The sequence below is a fragment of the Hipposideros armiger genome, unplaced genomic scaffold, assembly GCF_001890085.2.
Source record: "Hipposideros armiger isolate ML-2016 unplaced genomic scaffold, ASM189008v1 scaffold_291, whole genome shotgun sequence".
In the NCBI taxonomy this organism is placed as follows: Eukaryota; Metazoa; Chordata; class Mammalia; order Chiroptera; family Hipposideridae; genus Hipposideros; species Hipposideros armiger.
The window spans coordinates 1,132,511-1,148,550 of NW_017731641.1; the positions used below are offsets into that span (position 1 = coordinate 1,132,511).

Here is a 16,040-nt window from a genome sequence, read left to right on the forward strand (position 1 = left end):
CAGCGTGCCTATAGGCTAGCGGCCTTTCCGGTCTCCGCCCCCCCGCGCTATAGGCCGCCGTCTCCCCGTGACCTCCCGAGAGCCCCGCCCAGGCCCGCCCCCACCCGCCATTGGCCAGCCTGGGTTTACGTAAGTGCTGCGCGCCTTCGGGCGGAGGTGGGGAGGGTATGAGGCTCTGAGCGGAAGTGCGGATGAGCCGGTTTCCGGGGCTGCTGGTGTGACGTGTCCCGCGCTTGGCGCAGCAGGAAGCCGCCGCGGTCCCGGCCTCAGTTCCCGGCGCCGGCCCGGCTCCTTTACCGCTGCCGCCATGCTCGACTTCTTCACCATTTTCTCAAAGGGCGGACTCGTGCTCTGGTGCTTCCAGGGCGTGAGCGACTCCTGCACCGGGCCCGTTAACGCATTGATTCGTTCCGTGCTGCTGCAGGTACCGCCCCCGCGGGGTCAGAACTCTGGGCTCATTCCCCCGATCCGATCCACAGTCCCCCTCGACCGATCCCGCCCGTCGCTCCCACCCTGTCCGTCCCCTCACACTGCTCGCTGGCAGCAGGGACTCCACTTCTTTCTCTCGCCCATGTCAGACCGTCCGGTAACTTTGTGACGCCCCCTCCCCCTCCACTTTGTGGGACTGGAGCCGGATTCGATGCCTCTTGAGTCTTCCCATCGTTTCCTCCGTTCGCCCCTGGCAGCTTGGTTTTCTGTTGTTTCGAAGATTGGAAACGTAATGGATGGAAAAACTCCTTTTCAAACTGTAAATAGTACACAGCTGCCAGTAGACCTGTTTATATGACGACTACTTCCCTTCTGGCTCCCACGTGTCTTGGTCGTCCCCCCCCCCCAACTTGGTATCTCTTTTTCTCCTTGGTGGAATGCTATAGAGAGCAAGTCCCCAGCATCCCCTTGACCTGGGACAGGTCTGACTTGGGGAGAAGGTTTGCTTCTTTCCTGAAGGTAATCGTGGAGGGGCCCAAGTCTGGGTTTCCTGGGGATAGCCTGAACTCTGAGACAACTCTCTTTCCAGGAAAGGGGAGGCAACAACTCCTTCAACCATGAGGCGCTCACACTCAAGTATAAACTGGACAACCAGTTTGAGCTGGTGTTTGTGGTAAGTGGGTGTATTTTAGAGGGACGATTACATTCTCAACATAGTCCTGATTATTAAGAGAACCTTGATTAATTGCACAAGGTGTTATATGATGAAGTAATTGATAAGACAAGGAGGGTGACAGGTAAAGGGAAGAAGCTCCTGGGCCCAGTCAGAGAGCTTGGCTGCCCCTCATGGCAGGGAAACCTGCCAGGTCGCTGAGCCAATCTCCGGCCTAGGTTGAGTTGGCTTCTCTCTGTTCTGGGCTGGCATGTAAGCCGATCTGTTGGCTCCGTTTCTCCCCTAAACAGGTTGGTTTTCAGAAGATCCTAACACTGACGTATGTAGACAAATTGATAGATGATGTGCACCGGCTGTTTCGGGACAAGTACCGCACAGAGATCCAACAGCAAAGTGCTTTAAGTCTACTGAATGGCACTTTCGATTTCCAAAATGACTTTCTGCGGCTCCTTCGGTGAGAGGCCTCCCTTCGCCAAGATCAATTTCCATGACTTGATGAGCTCCCTTCCTGAGGGTGGTTCAAGGGTAGTAAACTGTATATTGAAAGACGATTCTAAAATTACGGCCCAGTTCTCAATTGCCCTCTTGCTGTGAGGGTCCCTTCTCTGGACTTAACCATTCTCTTTATAGTGAAGCAGAGGAAAGCAGTAAGATCCGTGCCCCCGCCACCATGAAGAAATTTGAAGATTCTGAAAAGGCCAAGAAACCTGTGAGGTCCATGATTGAGACACGGGGTGAAAAGCCTAAGGAAAAAGCAAAGAACAACAAAAAAAACAAGGGGGCCAAGAAGGAAGGTGAGTTCGAGCCCCTTAAACATACTGGGGCATGAAAAGTTAACGTGGTATTAAGGACTAAAGGGTTTTCTGTCCTTACCTTTGTAATTACCTGCCTCCCTCTCCCAAATGCCTGCCACCCTCACTACTTACTATCAGCCCATCCTTGTGATCCCCAAGATGTTTGTTCCTAGTTTCCCCTTTAAGGATTTGGCAGACTTTTCCATTGTCTTTTTTGTTGGAACTGGTCCTGCTTCTCCATTGAGTTTTCTCCTAGCAGGTTTTGATGGCCCTTCGGCTACCGGCAAAGCAGTCCCTGCAGAAAAGTCAGTGGGGCCCGATAATGGGGTAGAACTTTCCAAAGAGGAGCTGATACGCAGGAAGCGAGAGGAGTTCATTCAGAAGCATGGGAAGGGTATGGATAAGTCCAGGTGAGCATTCTAGTCTTCCCTATAAATACTGTTACCTATCCATGTTGGGGGCAAGGGAGTTCTTTCTCTAGCTCTTGGGTGGGGGTTTCCTCTCCTGCTTCTCCACCATAACCCTCTGTGCTGTAACCCTTTGCAGCAAGTCCACGAAGTCAGAAGCTCCAAAGGAGAAGGGCAAAAAAGCACCCCGAGTATGGGCACTGGGTGGCTGTGCTAACAAGGAAGACTTGGATTATAGCCCTCCTACCACCAATGGAGCCCCAGAGGCTGCCCCACCTGAGGACATCAACTTGGTAAGAGTCAACAGGGACTAGAGTGAAGGTACCATTAAAAGGAAGTTAGGAGGAAGTAAGAGACTAGGAGGACAGTACCTTTGATTTGAGTGGGTTTGTTACATTTGGAGCTTCCCAAACCAAAGAGACAGAGCAATGTTGATGGTAAATCTTGGGCTTTTTTCATCTCAGAGCGTTTGGTATTCCTAATCGCATCTCCTTCCTTTCCCAATCCCCTGCAGATTCGAGGGACTGGGCCTGGGGGGCAGCTTCAGGACCTGGACTGCAGCAGCTCAGATGATGAAGGGGCCGTTCAAAACACCACCAAACCTAGGTAAGGGAATTTCAGGGGGCGGGTGGTATGCGTGGCTCCTGCCTACTGGCTTTAAGTATATCGTAATCTCCTGTACCTGCAGTGCTACCAAGGGGACTCTGGGTGGCATGTTTGGGATGCTGAAGGGCCTTGTGGGTTCCAAGAGCTTGAGTCGTGAAGATATGGAATCTGTGCTGGACAAGATGCGTGATCATCTCATTGGTGAGTTCTAAGGAACAGGTAGACGCATGTTTATAGGGTAGGAATGGTGGAATAGAACAACCTAGAGTTTCTCAGATGTATAATAATGGGTTGTTGACTGTTGACATTGTACCACATCTGTCCCCGTCTCTCCTCAGCTAAGAATGTGGCAGCAGACATTGCAGTCCAGCTTTGTGAATCTGTGGCCAACAAGTTGGAAGGGAAGGTGATGGGAACATTCAGCAGTAAGTATCTCCCTAAACCAGGAAGTGCTTAGGGCATTATCCATACCAAGAGGTTAAGTGCATCGATCTCCATTCTGAACTAGGTGTGTGACTTTTGGCAGATTCCTTAATTTCCAGACTTCTATTACGTAACTTAAACTTAGGAGGATAAATGAGTTAATATTTGTAAAGCACTTAGGACAGTATCAGATACAGTGTGGATTCTGGGGCAGTATCCTGGTATCCAGATCCTAGTTCCCTTAGCTCAGAAAGGTGTTGGGTGTTCTTGGAATACATTCCTTGGGTTTCATGGATGCTCTCCTCCTCAGCGGTGACTTCCACAGTAAAGCAAGCTCTACAAGAGTCCCTGGTGCAAATTCTGCAGCCACAGCGTCGTGTAGACATGCTCCGGGATATCATGGATGCCCAGCGTCATCAGCGCCCTTATGTTGTTACCTTCTGTGGGGTTAACGGAGTGGGGAAGTCTACTAATCTTGCTAAGGTCAGTGCAGTTCCCCATCTGTCTCTGACAGCTCACTCTCCCTGTCTTGGCAACTCTGATTCTATTGGGTTGTCAGAAAAGTCATGATGTATTTTTTTCTGTTTTTTTGTTGCAAAAATGCATCATGACTTTTCCGACAACCTAATAGGTGACAGTTTCCTTTGCCTCTTTTGTACAGATTTCCTTCTGGCTATTGGAGAACGGCTTCAGAGTCCTCATTGCTGCCTGCGACACATTTCGTGCTGGGGCTGTGGAACAGCTGCGTACACACACCCGACGTTTGACTGCCCTACACCCTCCCGAGAACCACGGTGGCCGCACCATGGTGCAATTGTTTGAAAAGGGCTATGGCAAGGATGCTGCTGGCATCGCCATGGAAGCTATTGCCTTTGGTACAGTGCACAGAAAGCGTGGGAGCTTGTGTGGACCCCTTTCCTCCTTGGGTTCCCTTAAAATCTGCTGAGGTAGTAGTGTTACCTACTACCAACTTACTGCTCAGGGCTGGCCGAGTGGCTCAGTTGGTTAAGAGCTCGCTCAAGAGTGGGAGCTCTGAGCAACAGTGGTTCAATTCCCGGACCACGCTGAGCCTGCCACTGACATGCCAACCGGTGGCAGGATGGTTCAGCTAAAAAAAAAAAAATAAATAGGCACAACTTACTCCTCAGTAACAAGTCAGGAGTAATGGCTTACCATGCTCTCCTCTGGGTAATAGGTGTATCCCCACTGAAGAAACCTGTTTGGTTATCTTTACCGAATTGCCGTCCTCTTCCTGAATATGCTTGTTGGCCAACCAGATTGTTTTTCTCATACAACCTTGTAACCAGATCCAGAGCCCAGGAAAGTAAAGACAAGACTTTTAACATAACCAGGCTTAGACTTCTTGAGAGGAAGCTGGAAATAAGCGTGTTTTGAGTTGACCATTTTTTTCCCTCTCTAGCACGTAATCAAGGCTTTGATGTGGTGCTGGTGGACACAGCTGGCCGCATGCAAGACAATGCCCCTCTGATGACTGCCCTGGCCAAGCTCATTACTGTCAACACACCCGACTTGGTGCTGTTTGTGGGGGAGGCCTTAGTAGGCAACGAGGCCGTGGATCAGCTGGTGAGGGCTAGGGCCTGGCTCTCTTTCCAACCCCAGCTTTGGCCAGTACTTCATATACTTATATCCCATTTCTCCTTTCCAGGTCAAGTTCAACAGAGCCTTGGCTGACCATTCTATGGCTCAAACACCTCGGCTCATTGATGGCATTGTCCTTACCAAATTTGATACCATTGATGACAAGGTAAATATGAATGACATAGGACACGGTGTGATGGGGGGAACGGAGGGGGCCATCCTTCACAAGAGAGCTGAGGCTACATTGGCTACAAAGCTTCCTGTTCTTGAGGGAATGAAAAGAAGGGGCCTTGAGTTGATTGGATACCCCTTTCTCTACTTCAGGTGGGAGCTGCTATTTCTATGACTTACATCACAAGCAAACCCATTGTGTTTGTGGGCACTGGTCAGACCTACTGTGACCTTCGCAGTCTCAACGCCAAGGCTGTGGTGGCTGCCCTCATGAAGGCTTAACATGGCTCTCGCCCAATACCAAATCACCGCTTCCCCCAAAGCCCGTTTCTGTATCAAGAATGTGCTTTAGAGTGTGTGAGCAACTTGTCTTCAGTGTAGTACAAAGGCCGAGTGAGGGGAGCTCCTAGGGTGTGCAGCTCCTCCTAACCCAACTTCCTGTTGAGCCCAGCCTCCATCTTCAGGGAGAGCCTAATCATGTTATAATCACTACCCAATACATCCCCTTCCCATCCCACCCCCTTCCTACTCAGGCATCCCCTTCACTCTGCCTCCAGACTCAGTCTCATTAGTTTTGACCAATGGTTGGAAGATCCAACACCAGAACTTTGTTAATTTAAGTGTGGTCAATAGGGATGTCTGAGCATAATGAGCATTTTGAAGCCCCAGCTCGGTTAAAGAGACTTCCAGAGCCACCTCTGGGTCTTGAGTGGCACCTCTCCCTAGGCTACATAGCTTCAGGTTCCTGGGCCCGGATGACACCCACCAACCACACTGTGGCAGTGTATGGCCTGTTCTTAATTGCTGCTAATTCTGATGATGACCCCATCCCTGTTGTTTCCCCAAAGCATCAGCTAGACCAGAGTGATTTGTTACAAATGAGCGAAAGATGAGTCCCCGCTTTCCTCAGAAGGGGAGCTGAGCTGCAGTGCTGCATTGGGCTTCTCAGCCTTCCAGTTCGCCCAAGCCCCAAACCCAGATGGAAGCTTTGCATGTTCTCCTTCCTGGGAGAAAACCACCTGTCAGAAGGGTATCATATTGCCCGCTCCCTGTTCTTCATTCCGGGCAGGGCCTGGCTTTTCCGCCTCCTCCCTACAGTGCCTGGTGGACAAGTGCTACACTGATGAACACAAACCTCGTTGGGACTTGTCCTGTAGCTGGTATTACAGATGTGCTATTAGTGCAATAAGGTGAAGGCTGTCTGCCCAGAGAAATACATAATTTATATAAGAATAAATTTCATAAATAAATTGCCTTTTAGTCTTGGAGTTACTTTATATAAGATTCAAAACTAAAATCCCACATCACACTAAGTAGGGTTTAAGGTAAGAAGGGAAAAAAACAGCAGGAATTGATAATGCTCTGAGGAATCAGGTAAAAATAAATGGCTGTCCTGAGAATGAGATCTCCCCTCCCCCAGGTAAAAGAACAGAACTGTTAAAATTTAAACTGAGTTACAAAAATTAGGCTTGTTAGAAGTTTTCTAAAGTGACTCTAAAAGTAGAATCAGTGCCCTGGGAAGTAAACGATGAGGCTTTTAATACAGCTCAGGTATGTAAAATACTGTACACTGTAAAAGACCTAGAAAACTAGAGCTTCAAGTCTTGTTTTTAAAAAGCCATTAAGCTTAATTAAAAAACCAAATAGTACAAAACTGCAACAAGGGCCAAGGCGATTCCACGGCATCTAGATCTCAAGTCCTTCATGCAGAGCTGCAGGCTGTCAGTGGCTTTCAGACTGACCTGCTGTGTGGACACAGGCATGTCCAGCCCAGGGGTGGGGTGGGGGCTACATCTGGGTCCCGTTGTCACTTGGTATTCTTATACTGGAACACGTCACATAAGGTCAAGAACCAGCTGGCACGAAGGATTAAGTTGGAACGTCGTTCCCCCCACCCCACCCCCCACTCTACCCCCAACCTTCAACCTCTAGGTTTTGATTCTTCCTAGGAGTTGTGTTGGGTTCTTGTAAGTTTACTGTTAAACACTGTCCACTGTAGGGCCTTACAGCTTGGTCTAATGGTGGTGACTTCTCTAGCCCTCTCATGTGCTGCCATCTGTGGAGAGAGAGAAAAGTTTCACCAAACAAGTTTACACATCTAAAGCTGCAAATACATAAGTCAAGCTTAATCCTTCAGAAGACAAGACTAAGACACTAGGAATCTTGTAATAGACTTGATCGGAAAATACAGAATCCTTACTAGGTAGAGGTAAGTCATTATTCTCCAAGGTCTTAACTAAGTCCTAGGAACACATTTTCTGCTGACAAATTGACAAAGAGTAGAACAGGAAACAGTATACCTCTTATTTCACTGTGTGCTGCAGATGAGCCATTTAGCTGACCTTCTCTCACCATCCCTGCTAATAGAATGTACATTAGTATCAGATGTTAGACTGAAAAGCCAAAACTATTAATAGAAAACCAACCAACCAAAGGGAGATAAAAAAGCACATGTTCCAACTAAGAGTGGCATTATTTAGTAATGAACTCACGGAGAACACCAAGAGGTGGGGAAAATAAACTGGATTAGTCTTCAGTTGTATGAAGTTAACAGGGAAGCAGTAAGGTCCCTGAGGGCACTAACATTGATTATAAACAAAACGTTTAACATGGGCGAAGTGTGTCTGCTGTCTCCAACTAGTCCAGAAGGCCAAGTTTAGGGGAAAAAATCAGTCTGATAGGGATGGGGAGCAACATGCAAGTGAGCAAATTCAACCAAGCAGAAGAGTGCAAAGTAGCAGATACGCCCACAATATAAAAGGGGTGAGATCTGAGCTGTCCAATAGCATGCCATTAGCCGCATGTGGCTATTGAGTTTTACATTAAATTAAAAATTCTGTCACACAAACCACATTTCAAATACTCAATACCCACATGTGGCTTGTGGTTACAGTACTGCTCAGCAAAGATAGAATATTTCTATCACTGAAGAAAATTCTATTGAACAGCACGGGTAGATAATGGTGTAGGACAAAGTATAAAACTGAACACATGGAAGAAAAGAATGGCCAATTAGAGTATAAATAAAAGACAGCACTCAAATATACAAATTGGCATTTCTTCTTGGAAAGCACTTTGGCAATACTTATCAACCTGTACAGTGTCCGTGCCCTTTGACCACCTAGTAACTACACTGAGAACTTACCCTCAGGAAATTACTGGTGAAAGGGAAAACTAGGGATGAAGATATCATTCATTGCAACAGTTCTTAAAATAGAAAAAAACTAGAAAGTATTTGAAATTGCCTAACAGGGAAATAATTAGGCAAGCTATAACAGCCACACTAGATTGTAACAGTCATTAAAAATAGTCATTATCAAAGCTGCAGCCATGTGGGAAATTGTATGATGTACCACTGAGTAAAAAGAGTTCCAAGACTGTATACGTATATTTGTTTACAACTATGAAAAATGAATAGGGAAAATTGTTAATTGGAAAGATACCAAAATAACTGCTTGTATTATGGTAATGAATTAGAGTTATTTTTCTTTTCTTCATTACTTGATTTTCCTGAAATAAATGTACTAGATCCTACAGAGTCTTCTGACCCCAAGTAATTTTTATTATGCAAAAGTGAGTAAAAAGCACAATACCAGGTACACAGAAAATGCTCAATGTTAAACAAAACAACAGCAGACCTCTTACCTTGTTATCAGTATGCATCTACAGAGACTCAAAAGATAACCAAGGATGGCGGATAAGCTTGACTTGTCTCGAAATAATGTTTTTAACCCAAAACTTGCTGCTTGATTTCAAATCACAAATTCAGCTGAGCATTCTAATAAAGCCTCCTGGCCATAATGAAAACCTTTGACTTTTAAAAATTCCGAATACCTAATTAGTGATAACTTGGGGGAAAGCCACTCTGGTAGGAAGCCTACACAGCTAATAAAAGAATTTATGCCATTCTACAATAATTCTTCAGATGATTTTTGTTGAGATTTAGTGGAATAGGAACAGCTAGCTGTCCAGGATTTTGTTTTTTGTTTTAAGCTGAGCCATCCTGCTACCTGTTGGCAGCTCAGCGGCTGCTCAGCTCGGGCTGGGAATCGAACCGCTGTTGCTCAGAGCTCAAACTCTTGAGCGAGCTCTTAACCAACTGAGCCACTCGGCCGGCCCTGGATTTTGTTATTTTTAATTTTAGCATCTTCCTTGGGTAGAAGATCTCAGAATGTAGGTCAAAACTACGTAGAGCTTGGGTATGTGCCTCTTGTTTAATGAAAACAATGTGCCCAGTAGGAAGGCCTGCTGAAAGTCCTAAGTGTGGGTGAACAGCAGAAGACATGAAACACTGCAGGACAGCAGAAAACACATCCCCAAGAAAGAACAGCAAACGGTTTTCACAAATGAGAGAAACCAAAAGGTTTGTCTTCAGGAGAAAGGGAAGACATTTTCAGTATTCAGTTATGGTGATGGTAAGCATTCGTGGGCTTTCTCATTACAGAGAATTGTACTCAGCAATCTGATTCAGAAAAGACAGCTCGGAATGATGATTAGATTTAGAAAAAGTTCTCTATTAAATTACCTGTACTTTAATAGGCCCCCTAAGATGCGTTCAGGTTGACAATGAAACTCCAGATTAACATACAACTTTTCAAGAACATATTCTATGTACCACGGCAAAGTTTCTTTGGAACTGGGTGATGAGTCAGAAAGGACATACCCTGGGGCATGGCTTTATTCAAAGGAAGGTTTTCAAAAGCACTCTTCAATTTAGCTCATACCAAAGTTTTGCATTTTGTAGGGTTATTGGGATCTTGCCTGGAGCCATTAATAAACTGAACTTTTTTGCCCATGTGGCTTTCTTGTTAGAACCTGGAGGCAAAATGGAGCGAGTGATACCCCAACCTCTGACTTCCAGACTACCATAAGTTTCCAAACAGCGTTTCTAAGGTTTTTTTTTTTCTGTTTATAAAGATAATGCATAATCATTGTAGAAAATGCTAACAGAAACAAAATATTTTAAAAACCCTTAAGTCCTACAGCATAAGGATAACCATAGTTAATTTAGTAAATACCATTGCAGGTATTTTTCTATACATATATACAAAAACGATAATCTAGGGGCCAGCCAAGTGGTACGTTGGTTAACAGCAGGCTTGGGACGCCAGCTTTGAGCAGCAGGGCCCCCGTTCGGATCCCACATGAAGGCCAGTGATGCCAGCATCAGCTAAGATGATGAACAATAGCTCGACCTGGAGCTGGGCTGCTGTGAGTCACCGGCGACGGCGTAGACTGCAGTGAGGCTGCAGTGGGCTGCCGTAAAGCTACTGTGAGTGGCTGACAGCCGACGTGAGCGGCTGGCAGCTGGCGTGAGCTGCCAAGAGCCGCCATGAGCGGCTGTCCAGTGGCCAGCCATCGATCTGCCTCGCCTGGGAAGAGCACAATGATAATACCAACATGGGCCAGTGAAGCAACGTCCTCCACAACTAGACTGAACAACAAAAGGACAGCAACTTGTCTGTCCCCTTCTCCGATTCCCCAACGCTGTTCCCCTCCCCTAATTCCCCAATAAAATCTTTAAAAAAAAAAAACAAAATAATAATCTATAATTTTGGATGAATGGGACTGACCATGGTGGTGTTTTCCAACCTATTTTTAAATTTTTCTTCATTCACAGTATCCTGTTTCTGACATCTTTTTGGATAAGAAAAACTTTTATGTTTTTTCCCTTTTATGGCTTCATTGTACTTTATCAATTAAATAAATGGTGTATTTATAGAATTTACTAATAACTGGAACATTTTATGTTGCTTCCAATTTTTTGCCATTATATACAACACTGATTATTTCCCACATCTATTTATCTTTGTGCAATTATCCAATTATCTCTTTAGGAGAAACTTCTTTGATAAATTGTATTGAGTGGGATTTCTAGGTCAAAGATTTTTAAATTTTGAACATATTCCAACATGAATATATTTCTTTCCTCACAGCCTTAGCCAAAACCCAGTTATCATTCTTTCCTATTTTGAAATGTAAATCCTAATTGCATTTCACTGATAATTAGTGAGGCTTAATTTTTTTTTTTTCATTTTTCCTATTTCTCTACTGAACTGCTGGAATATGCCTTTGTCCACTGTCCATCCAAATGGCAGTTTAGTCTAACCTAAAGACTAACCATGATCACCCTTCATAATCTGGTTAAGATGGTATTCCTCATCTTGGTAATAATTTTACCCATTACAAATACACAAAAGGCTGAATGAAAGAAGAGTCCTCTCAGTCTCAAAATGCATCTTACCTGATCTACCCCTTGTGGAGATCTCACAGGTCAGTCTCTTGAAATATTCTGGAAGATCGGCATACTCATTTCCATAGGAGATGACCTTAATCCCTTTGTCAAGCATGTTTTCTCGAAGCTTCTTGAACTCATCTACATCTCCTCTCCGCACCAGCATGAAATGTTCTAAGTCAGATTTATGTTTGACGGCTTCCAGAAAAAGGGCCTGGAAGGTGGTGTCATCCACAGTCCAGCCACAACCCAGGAAAAGAAATGATTTGTTTTCATAGAGTTTCTGAATCTCTCTCTTGCAGGAAAAGAAACAATATATTAATGACACCGTGAAGAGAGAGACACAAGGCATGTCTGAAATAAAAAAGTCAACAGGGTCATCGTAACTGCTACTTTCAGCAGACTGTGGTGACCATTTAACCAAGATTTAAGAGGGTAGTTAAGTCCCCAAATCTGATCTGATTGTTTATTACTGTAACTGGATGAAGGGTCTAAAATTTATCTTTACCTGGCATTCTCCTATTATAGGCTCTCTATTCAGGGTTTCACTGGATTGGCACTGGTCTACTGACTTTGTAGTTTATTTTTTAGATCTCTGTGCCCAGAGGCCATAAGGCAATGAGGAGGTCTTCAATATATCTTACTCTCCATTTTCTAGACCGTATTTGCCCTTTTTTTTTTTGCCTTTACATACTGAACCATGTGCACTGAAGATAATTTCATCACCAGATTCTTTTTTCAATGGAAGTCTGATACTTAGGATAACAATAGGAATTTGTATGTATCTATACATATACATAAATATAAAAACAATAGAAATGATTTTGTCAGTGATGTATGTCAAGGAAAGACTAGGTAAAAAAAGTACCTTTATGCTATAGAAAAACATCACATTTTCTTCGTCTTTCTTTTGCCATATCAGGTAAAGATATAATCATTCTAAGTGACCCTGTCTTGAAAATAGCCAGTATATACTGTTTTCGGAGTTGGAGGCCATTTCCTCTACATGTCACTGTCCAGGGAGTGGTTTTGGTTTGCACGTGTATGTGTGAAAAACTCTAAAACTTGCATCCTTAAAGATCAACAAGCTTTTTCACAATGAAGAAAATCTTCACTTTATCACCCAATCCAACTTTCCAAAAAAAAAAAAAAATTTTTTTTTTTTTTAGGATTTTATTGGGGAATTGGGGGAGGGGAACAGTGTTGAGGAACTTGGGGAGGGGAACAGCCAAGTTGTTGTCCTCCAATCTTAGTTGTGGAGGGCTCAGCTCCAAGTCCAGTCGCACCACTCATCTCAAGGTGTTGTGTTCAATTAGTTGCAGGTGGGCTTAGCCACCATCTCATGCAGGAGTCAAACCAGCAGTCTCATTAAGAACACATGCTCTTAACCACTGAGCCATCTGAGTGGCAGCTCAGCTCAAGATGCCGAGTTCAGTCTTAGTTGCAGGTGGGCATAGCCCACCATTTTGAACAGGCAACCTTGTTAGGAGCACGTGCTCTCACCAGCTGAGCCATCCTGCCACCTGTTGGCAGCTCAGCGGCAGCTCAGCTTGGGCGCAGCTCACTGGCCCATATGGGAATCGAACCGATTACCCAGTTGCTCAGAGCTTGCACTCTTGAGCGAGCTCTTAACCAACTGAGCCACTCGGCTGGCCCCCAAAATTTTTTTCCACTGAGCAATAAGTTTAAATAAGTGCAGTAATTCAATATAAGCCCATCTCCATTTATACACAATCTCTTTAGAATGTATGTTCTAGCACTGACTGGTCAATAAAAAGCTACATAAATTATTATTGGGATAGAGAGGCTTAATACTATAATGAACCAAACAATGAAAAGGGGCAATAATGTATTCTTTGTATGTGAAGATGATAGCAATGACAGAGTGCCTCCAGCTGGCTGTCAATCAACAAAGGAAAACCCAGGGTGGCAGGTTGGCTCATGTGGTTGGAGTGCAGGCTCATAACACCAAGGCTGCTGGTTCGATCCCCACATGGGCCATGGAGCAGCGCCCTCCACAACTAGACTGAAGACAACTATTCGACTTGGAGCTGTTCCCCAATAAAATCCTTAAAAAAAAAAAAAAAAAGGAAAACCCTACAGCTCAATACCTAAGAGTACATTTGCTAAGATGGCATGCATACCCACAAGCTGAGAAACACAGGAAAGAATGTTTGACCTTCCAGTTTTTAATTAATGAAAAGGAAACATCCCTTGAAGATCAATGGTACATTTACAGGTTTCCCAGCAAGGCTTTTCCAAGACTAGCAAGATAGCATCACTCACCATAACTTCAGTGTTCCTGAGCACATTCTGATACCCAGCTGGATGAAGGACAATGCCACTAGGGTTGGTGTACACCCCATGGATGTGTAACACGCTCAGCTTCCTCTTCTCCTGAGCCCACTCTAGGACCTGCACAACACAGAGAGAGCTCAACCAGGCTGGAATGGCTGAGCACTTGCTTCAAGGTCCCAATGAGCAAGACTAGGCTTATGACATAACTCTCCAGCTTCAGGATATCACAGAGCAAGAATGCAAAACCCGATGTGGACTCAGTTTCCATTTCAGGCATGACTGTTAGGACTGATGGCAGCAAGTCTGGTGATTTCTCTTTGAAAGTAACAATCAAAAATTAAAATTTAGGGCCAGCCAAGTGGCTCAGTTGGTTAAGAGCTCACTCAAGAGTGTGAGCTCTGAGTAACAGCGGTTCAATTCCCAGCTCAAGCTGAGCTGCCGCTAGGCTGCCAAGAGGTGGCAGGATGGCTAAAATAAAATAAAATTAAAATTAAAATTTGTCATCATTTGCAGGAACAATAGGGGCTCTTTCCACTGGTGACATACATGAGAGCTATGGATGACTGTTTTAGTAATGATCCCCAAGATAACAAGACTCCTTGTACCCATGCCTTTGTGAAGTCTTTTTTCACACTTACTCCAGGCTTGGCCCCATGGCTTGCTTTAGCCAATGGGGCATGAAAAAACATGATGCCAGCAGAAGCTTGGAAAACGTGGGCACAACGAGTCTTATTTTTCTTTTGCTGCTTTTGGAACTCAGCTACCATATGAAGAAGCCTGGACTAGCCTGCTAGAAATGCAGGGTCCAGCCAATTGCCTGTACCAACAGACAAAGAAACAAGGCCATCTTGTACCACCCAGCTGTAGTCAGGCCACCAGATGATTGCAGTCACGTGGGTAACCACAAAACCAACAGATGAACTGCCTGCTGAGCCCAGATCAAATCACTAATTCACATCATCACGGGCAAATAAAATGTTGTATTAACCTACAAAATTTCAGGGCGGTTTCTTGTATAGCAATTAATAAACAATAAAAGAATCCCTTCAGTCACCTCTGAGTTACCTAAAAGGCTACCAACGAAAAACAATCATTTAGATGACAATGGTAACAATAGCCACCTGGATTCCATGCTTCCATTTTCCCAAGGACTCAAGACAGTATACATTTATTCTTATAACATTCTAGAGAAATAAGGTATGAATTAGGAAAAATAGTCAAGAAGGCACAGAGATTTAGAATTTACATATTACTAGGCCCCATTCTGACTACCAGTCAATGGCTTTAAAAACTAGACTTCAATATCACCCCTACTGTGGACTGAAAATACAAAGCAAATCCTGAAGCTCCAGGATGACAGTGAGAAGGAAAATGTCAAGTCTGACAGGTGCCCTTAACTTTGAAAAGGCCTGCTGCTTTGGATGCTTTGGAGACTGTATCAGAGATAGCATGGACACTGTGCCTAGCCATTAATGTCTCAATTTCATTCCATCATTTATTGATAAAAAAAAATATTTACTGAGCATCTACTATGCACCAGGTATTATTTTAGATACTACAGTAAGAAAGGCTGACATGGGACCTGTCCAGATGGAGTTGCTATTGCAATGGAATAAACAGCCAGAAAACAAACAAATCAAGATAAACATTGAAAGTTACATTAGTGCTATGAAGGAAATGGACAAAAAACAAATGTAAAGTTGGGTCCCTTCTTAAATAGGATGGTCAGAGAAGGCCTCTCAGAGGAGGTGATACCTGAGATTTACTAGACGAAGGAGGAGCTGACCAAACAAGGCATGGGGGCAGTAGGTGGAAAACACTCCAGCCAGAGAAAAATCAGTCCTTGTGGCATCGTTCCTCTGAATTTGATTTCCTTTTGAAACCTAGTTTCAAAGTCAGCAAAATTACAAGGGTGGTATCACAGCTACTCCTCTGGCAGAGGCAATACTGTGCCAATGAAAACCAGCGGGTGAATCTCCTGTCCATTCAAACTCTATTTAGTTGGGCTCTATGCTGGACACAGAGAGAGGCTCCTGGGAAAACAAACTGTAGAAGGAAAATTACAAAAGCTACAGAGCAGGTCAAATGAGACCTGGTGGCGGTTTACAACCTGTTTTGTTTTCTTTTTCCTTCACTCACGTCTCTGACATCTATTTATGGCAATGACAACATTTTCCCTTTTGTGGCTTCACTATAATTCATCAATTAAATACATGTTGGTGTAGATATAGAACTTCCTATTGGTGCTAGATTTTAAATTACAATCTCAGGTGACCATTCTAATAAAGCCTCACCTCGTTAGTTCACATAGATCAACATCTATAATTCAATATTATGGTAGACAGCTTGGGTATAGTATGGGCTACAATAAAAAAACAAGTCTGCTGGGCCGGCCAAGTGGCTCA

The 16,040-nt window shown here is 44.4% G+C and overlaps 2 protein-coding genes across 11 annotated transcripts in view; one reads left to right on the forward strand and one right to left on the reverse strand.

Moving 5' to 3' along the window:
- Positions 1-137: 137 nt before the first annotated feature.
- The window catches only part of SRPRA (SRP receptor subunit alpha), a 20,335-nt gene continuing 4,432 nt past the window's right edge, over positions 138-16,040 (forward strand). For 2 of the 5 annotated variants that reach the window (XM_019658893.1, XM_019658896.1), the window contains exons 1-13: positions 173-424; positions 1,019-1,102; positions 1,393-1,556; positions 1,733-1,896; positions 2,156-2,306; positions 2,443-2,596; positions 2,818-2,909; positions 2,992-3,110; positions 3,248-3,334; positions 3,643-3,815; positions 3,994-4,207; positions 4,753-4,916; positions 4,999-5,097. In XM_019658893.1, the coding sequence (XP_019514438.1) occupies positions 308-424; positions 1,019-1,102; positions 1,393-1,556; positions 1,733-1,896; positions 2,156-2,306; positions 2,443-2,596; positions 2,818-2,909; positions 2,992-3,110; positions 3,248-3,334; positions 3,643-3,815; positions 3,994-4,207; positions 4,753-4,916; positions 4,999-5,097 (1,782 nt within the window). In that variant the 5' untranslated portion in view covers positions 173-307. Of the gene's footprint in view, positions 425-579; positions 749-1,018; positions 1,103-1,392; positions 1,557-1,732; positions 1,897-2,155; positions 2,307-2,442; positions 2,597-2,817; positions 2,910-2,991; positions 3,111-3,247; positions 3,335-3,642; positions 3,816-3,993; positions 4,208-4,752; positions 4,917-4,998; positions 5,098-5,255; positions 6,358-16,040 lie in introns of those variants that run through there. The other 3 variants (XM_019658895.1, XM_019658897.1, XM_019658894.1) reach the window with 3 other exon arrangements.
- Positions 6,353-16,040, reverse strand: part of SIRAL1 (SIR2 antiphage like 1) — a 62,044-nt gene continuing 52,356 nt past the window's right edge. For 2 of the 6 annotated variants that reach the window (XM_019658898.1, XM_019658899.1), the window contains 3 exons: positions 13,624-13,752; positions 11,347-11,632; positions 7,305-7,462 (listed from right to left, as the gene is read on the reverse strand). In XM_019658898.1, the coding sequence (XP_019514443.1) occupies positions 7,335-7,462; positions 11,347-11,632; positions 13,624-13,752 (543 nt within the window). In that variant the 3' untranslated portion in view covers positions 7,305-7,334. Of the gene's footprint in view, positions 7,159-7,304; positions 7,463-11,346; positions 11,633-13,623; positions 13,753-16,040 lie in introns of those variants that run through there. The other 4 variants (XM_019658902.1, XM_019658901.1, XM_019658904.1 and 1 more) reach the window with 4 other exon arrangements.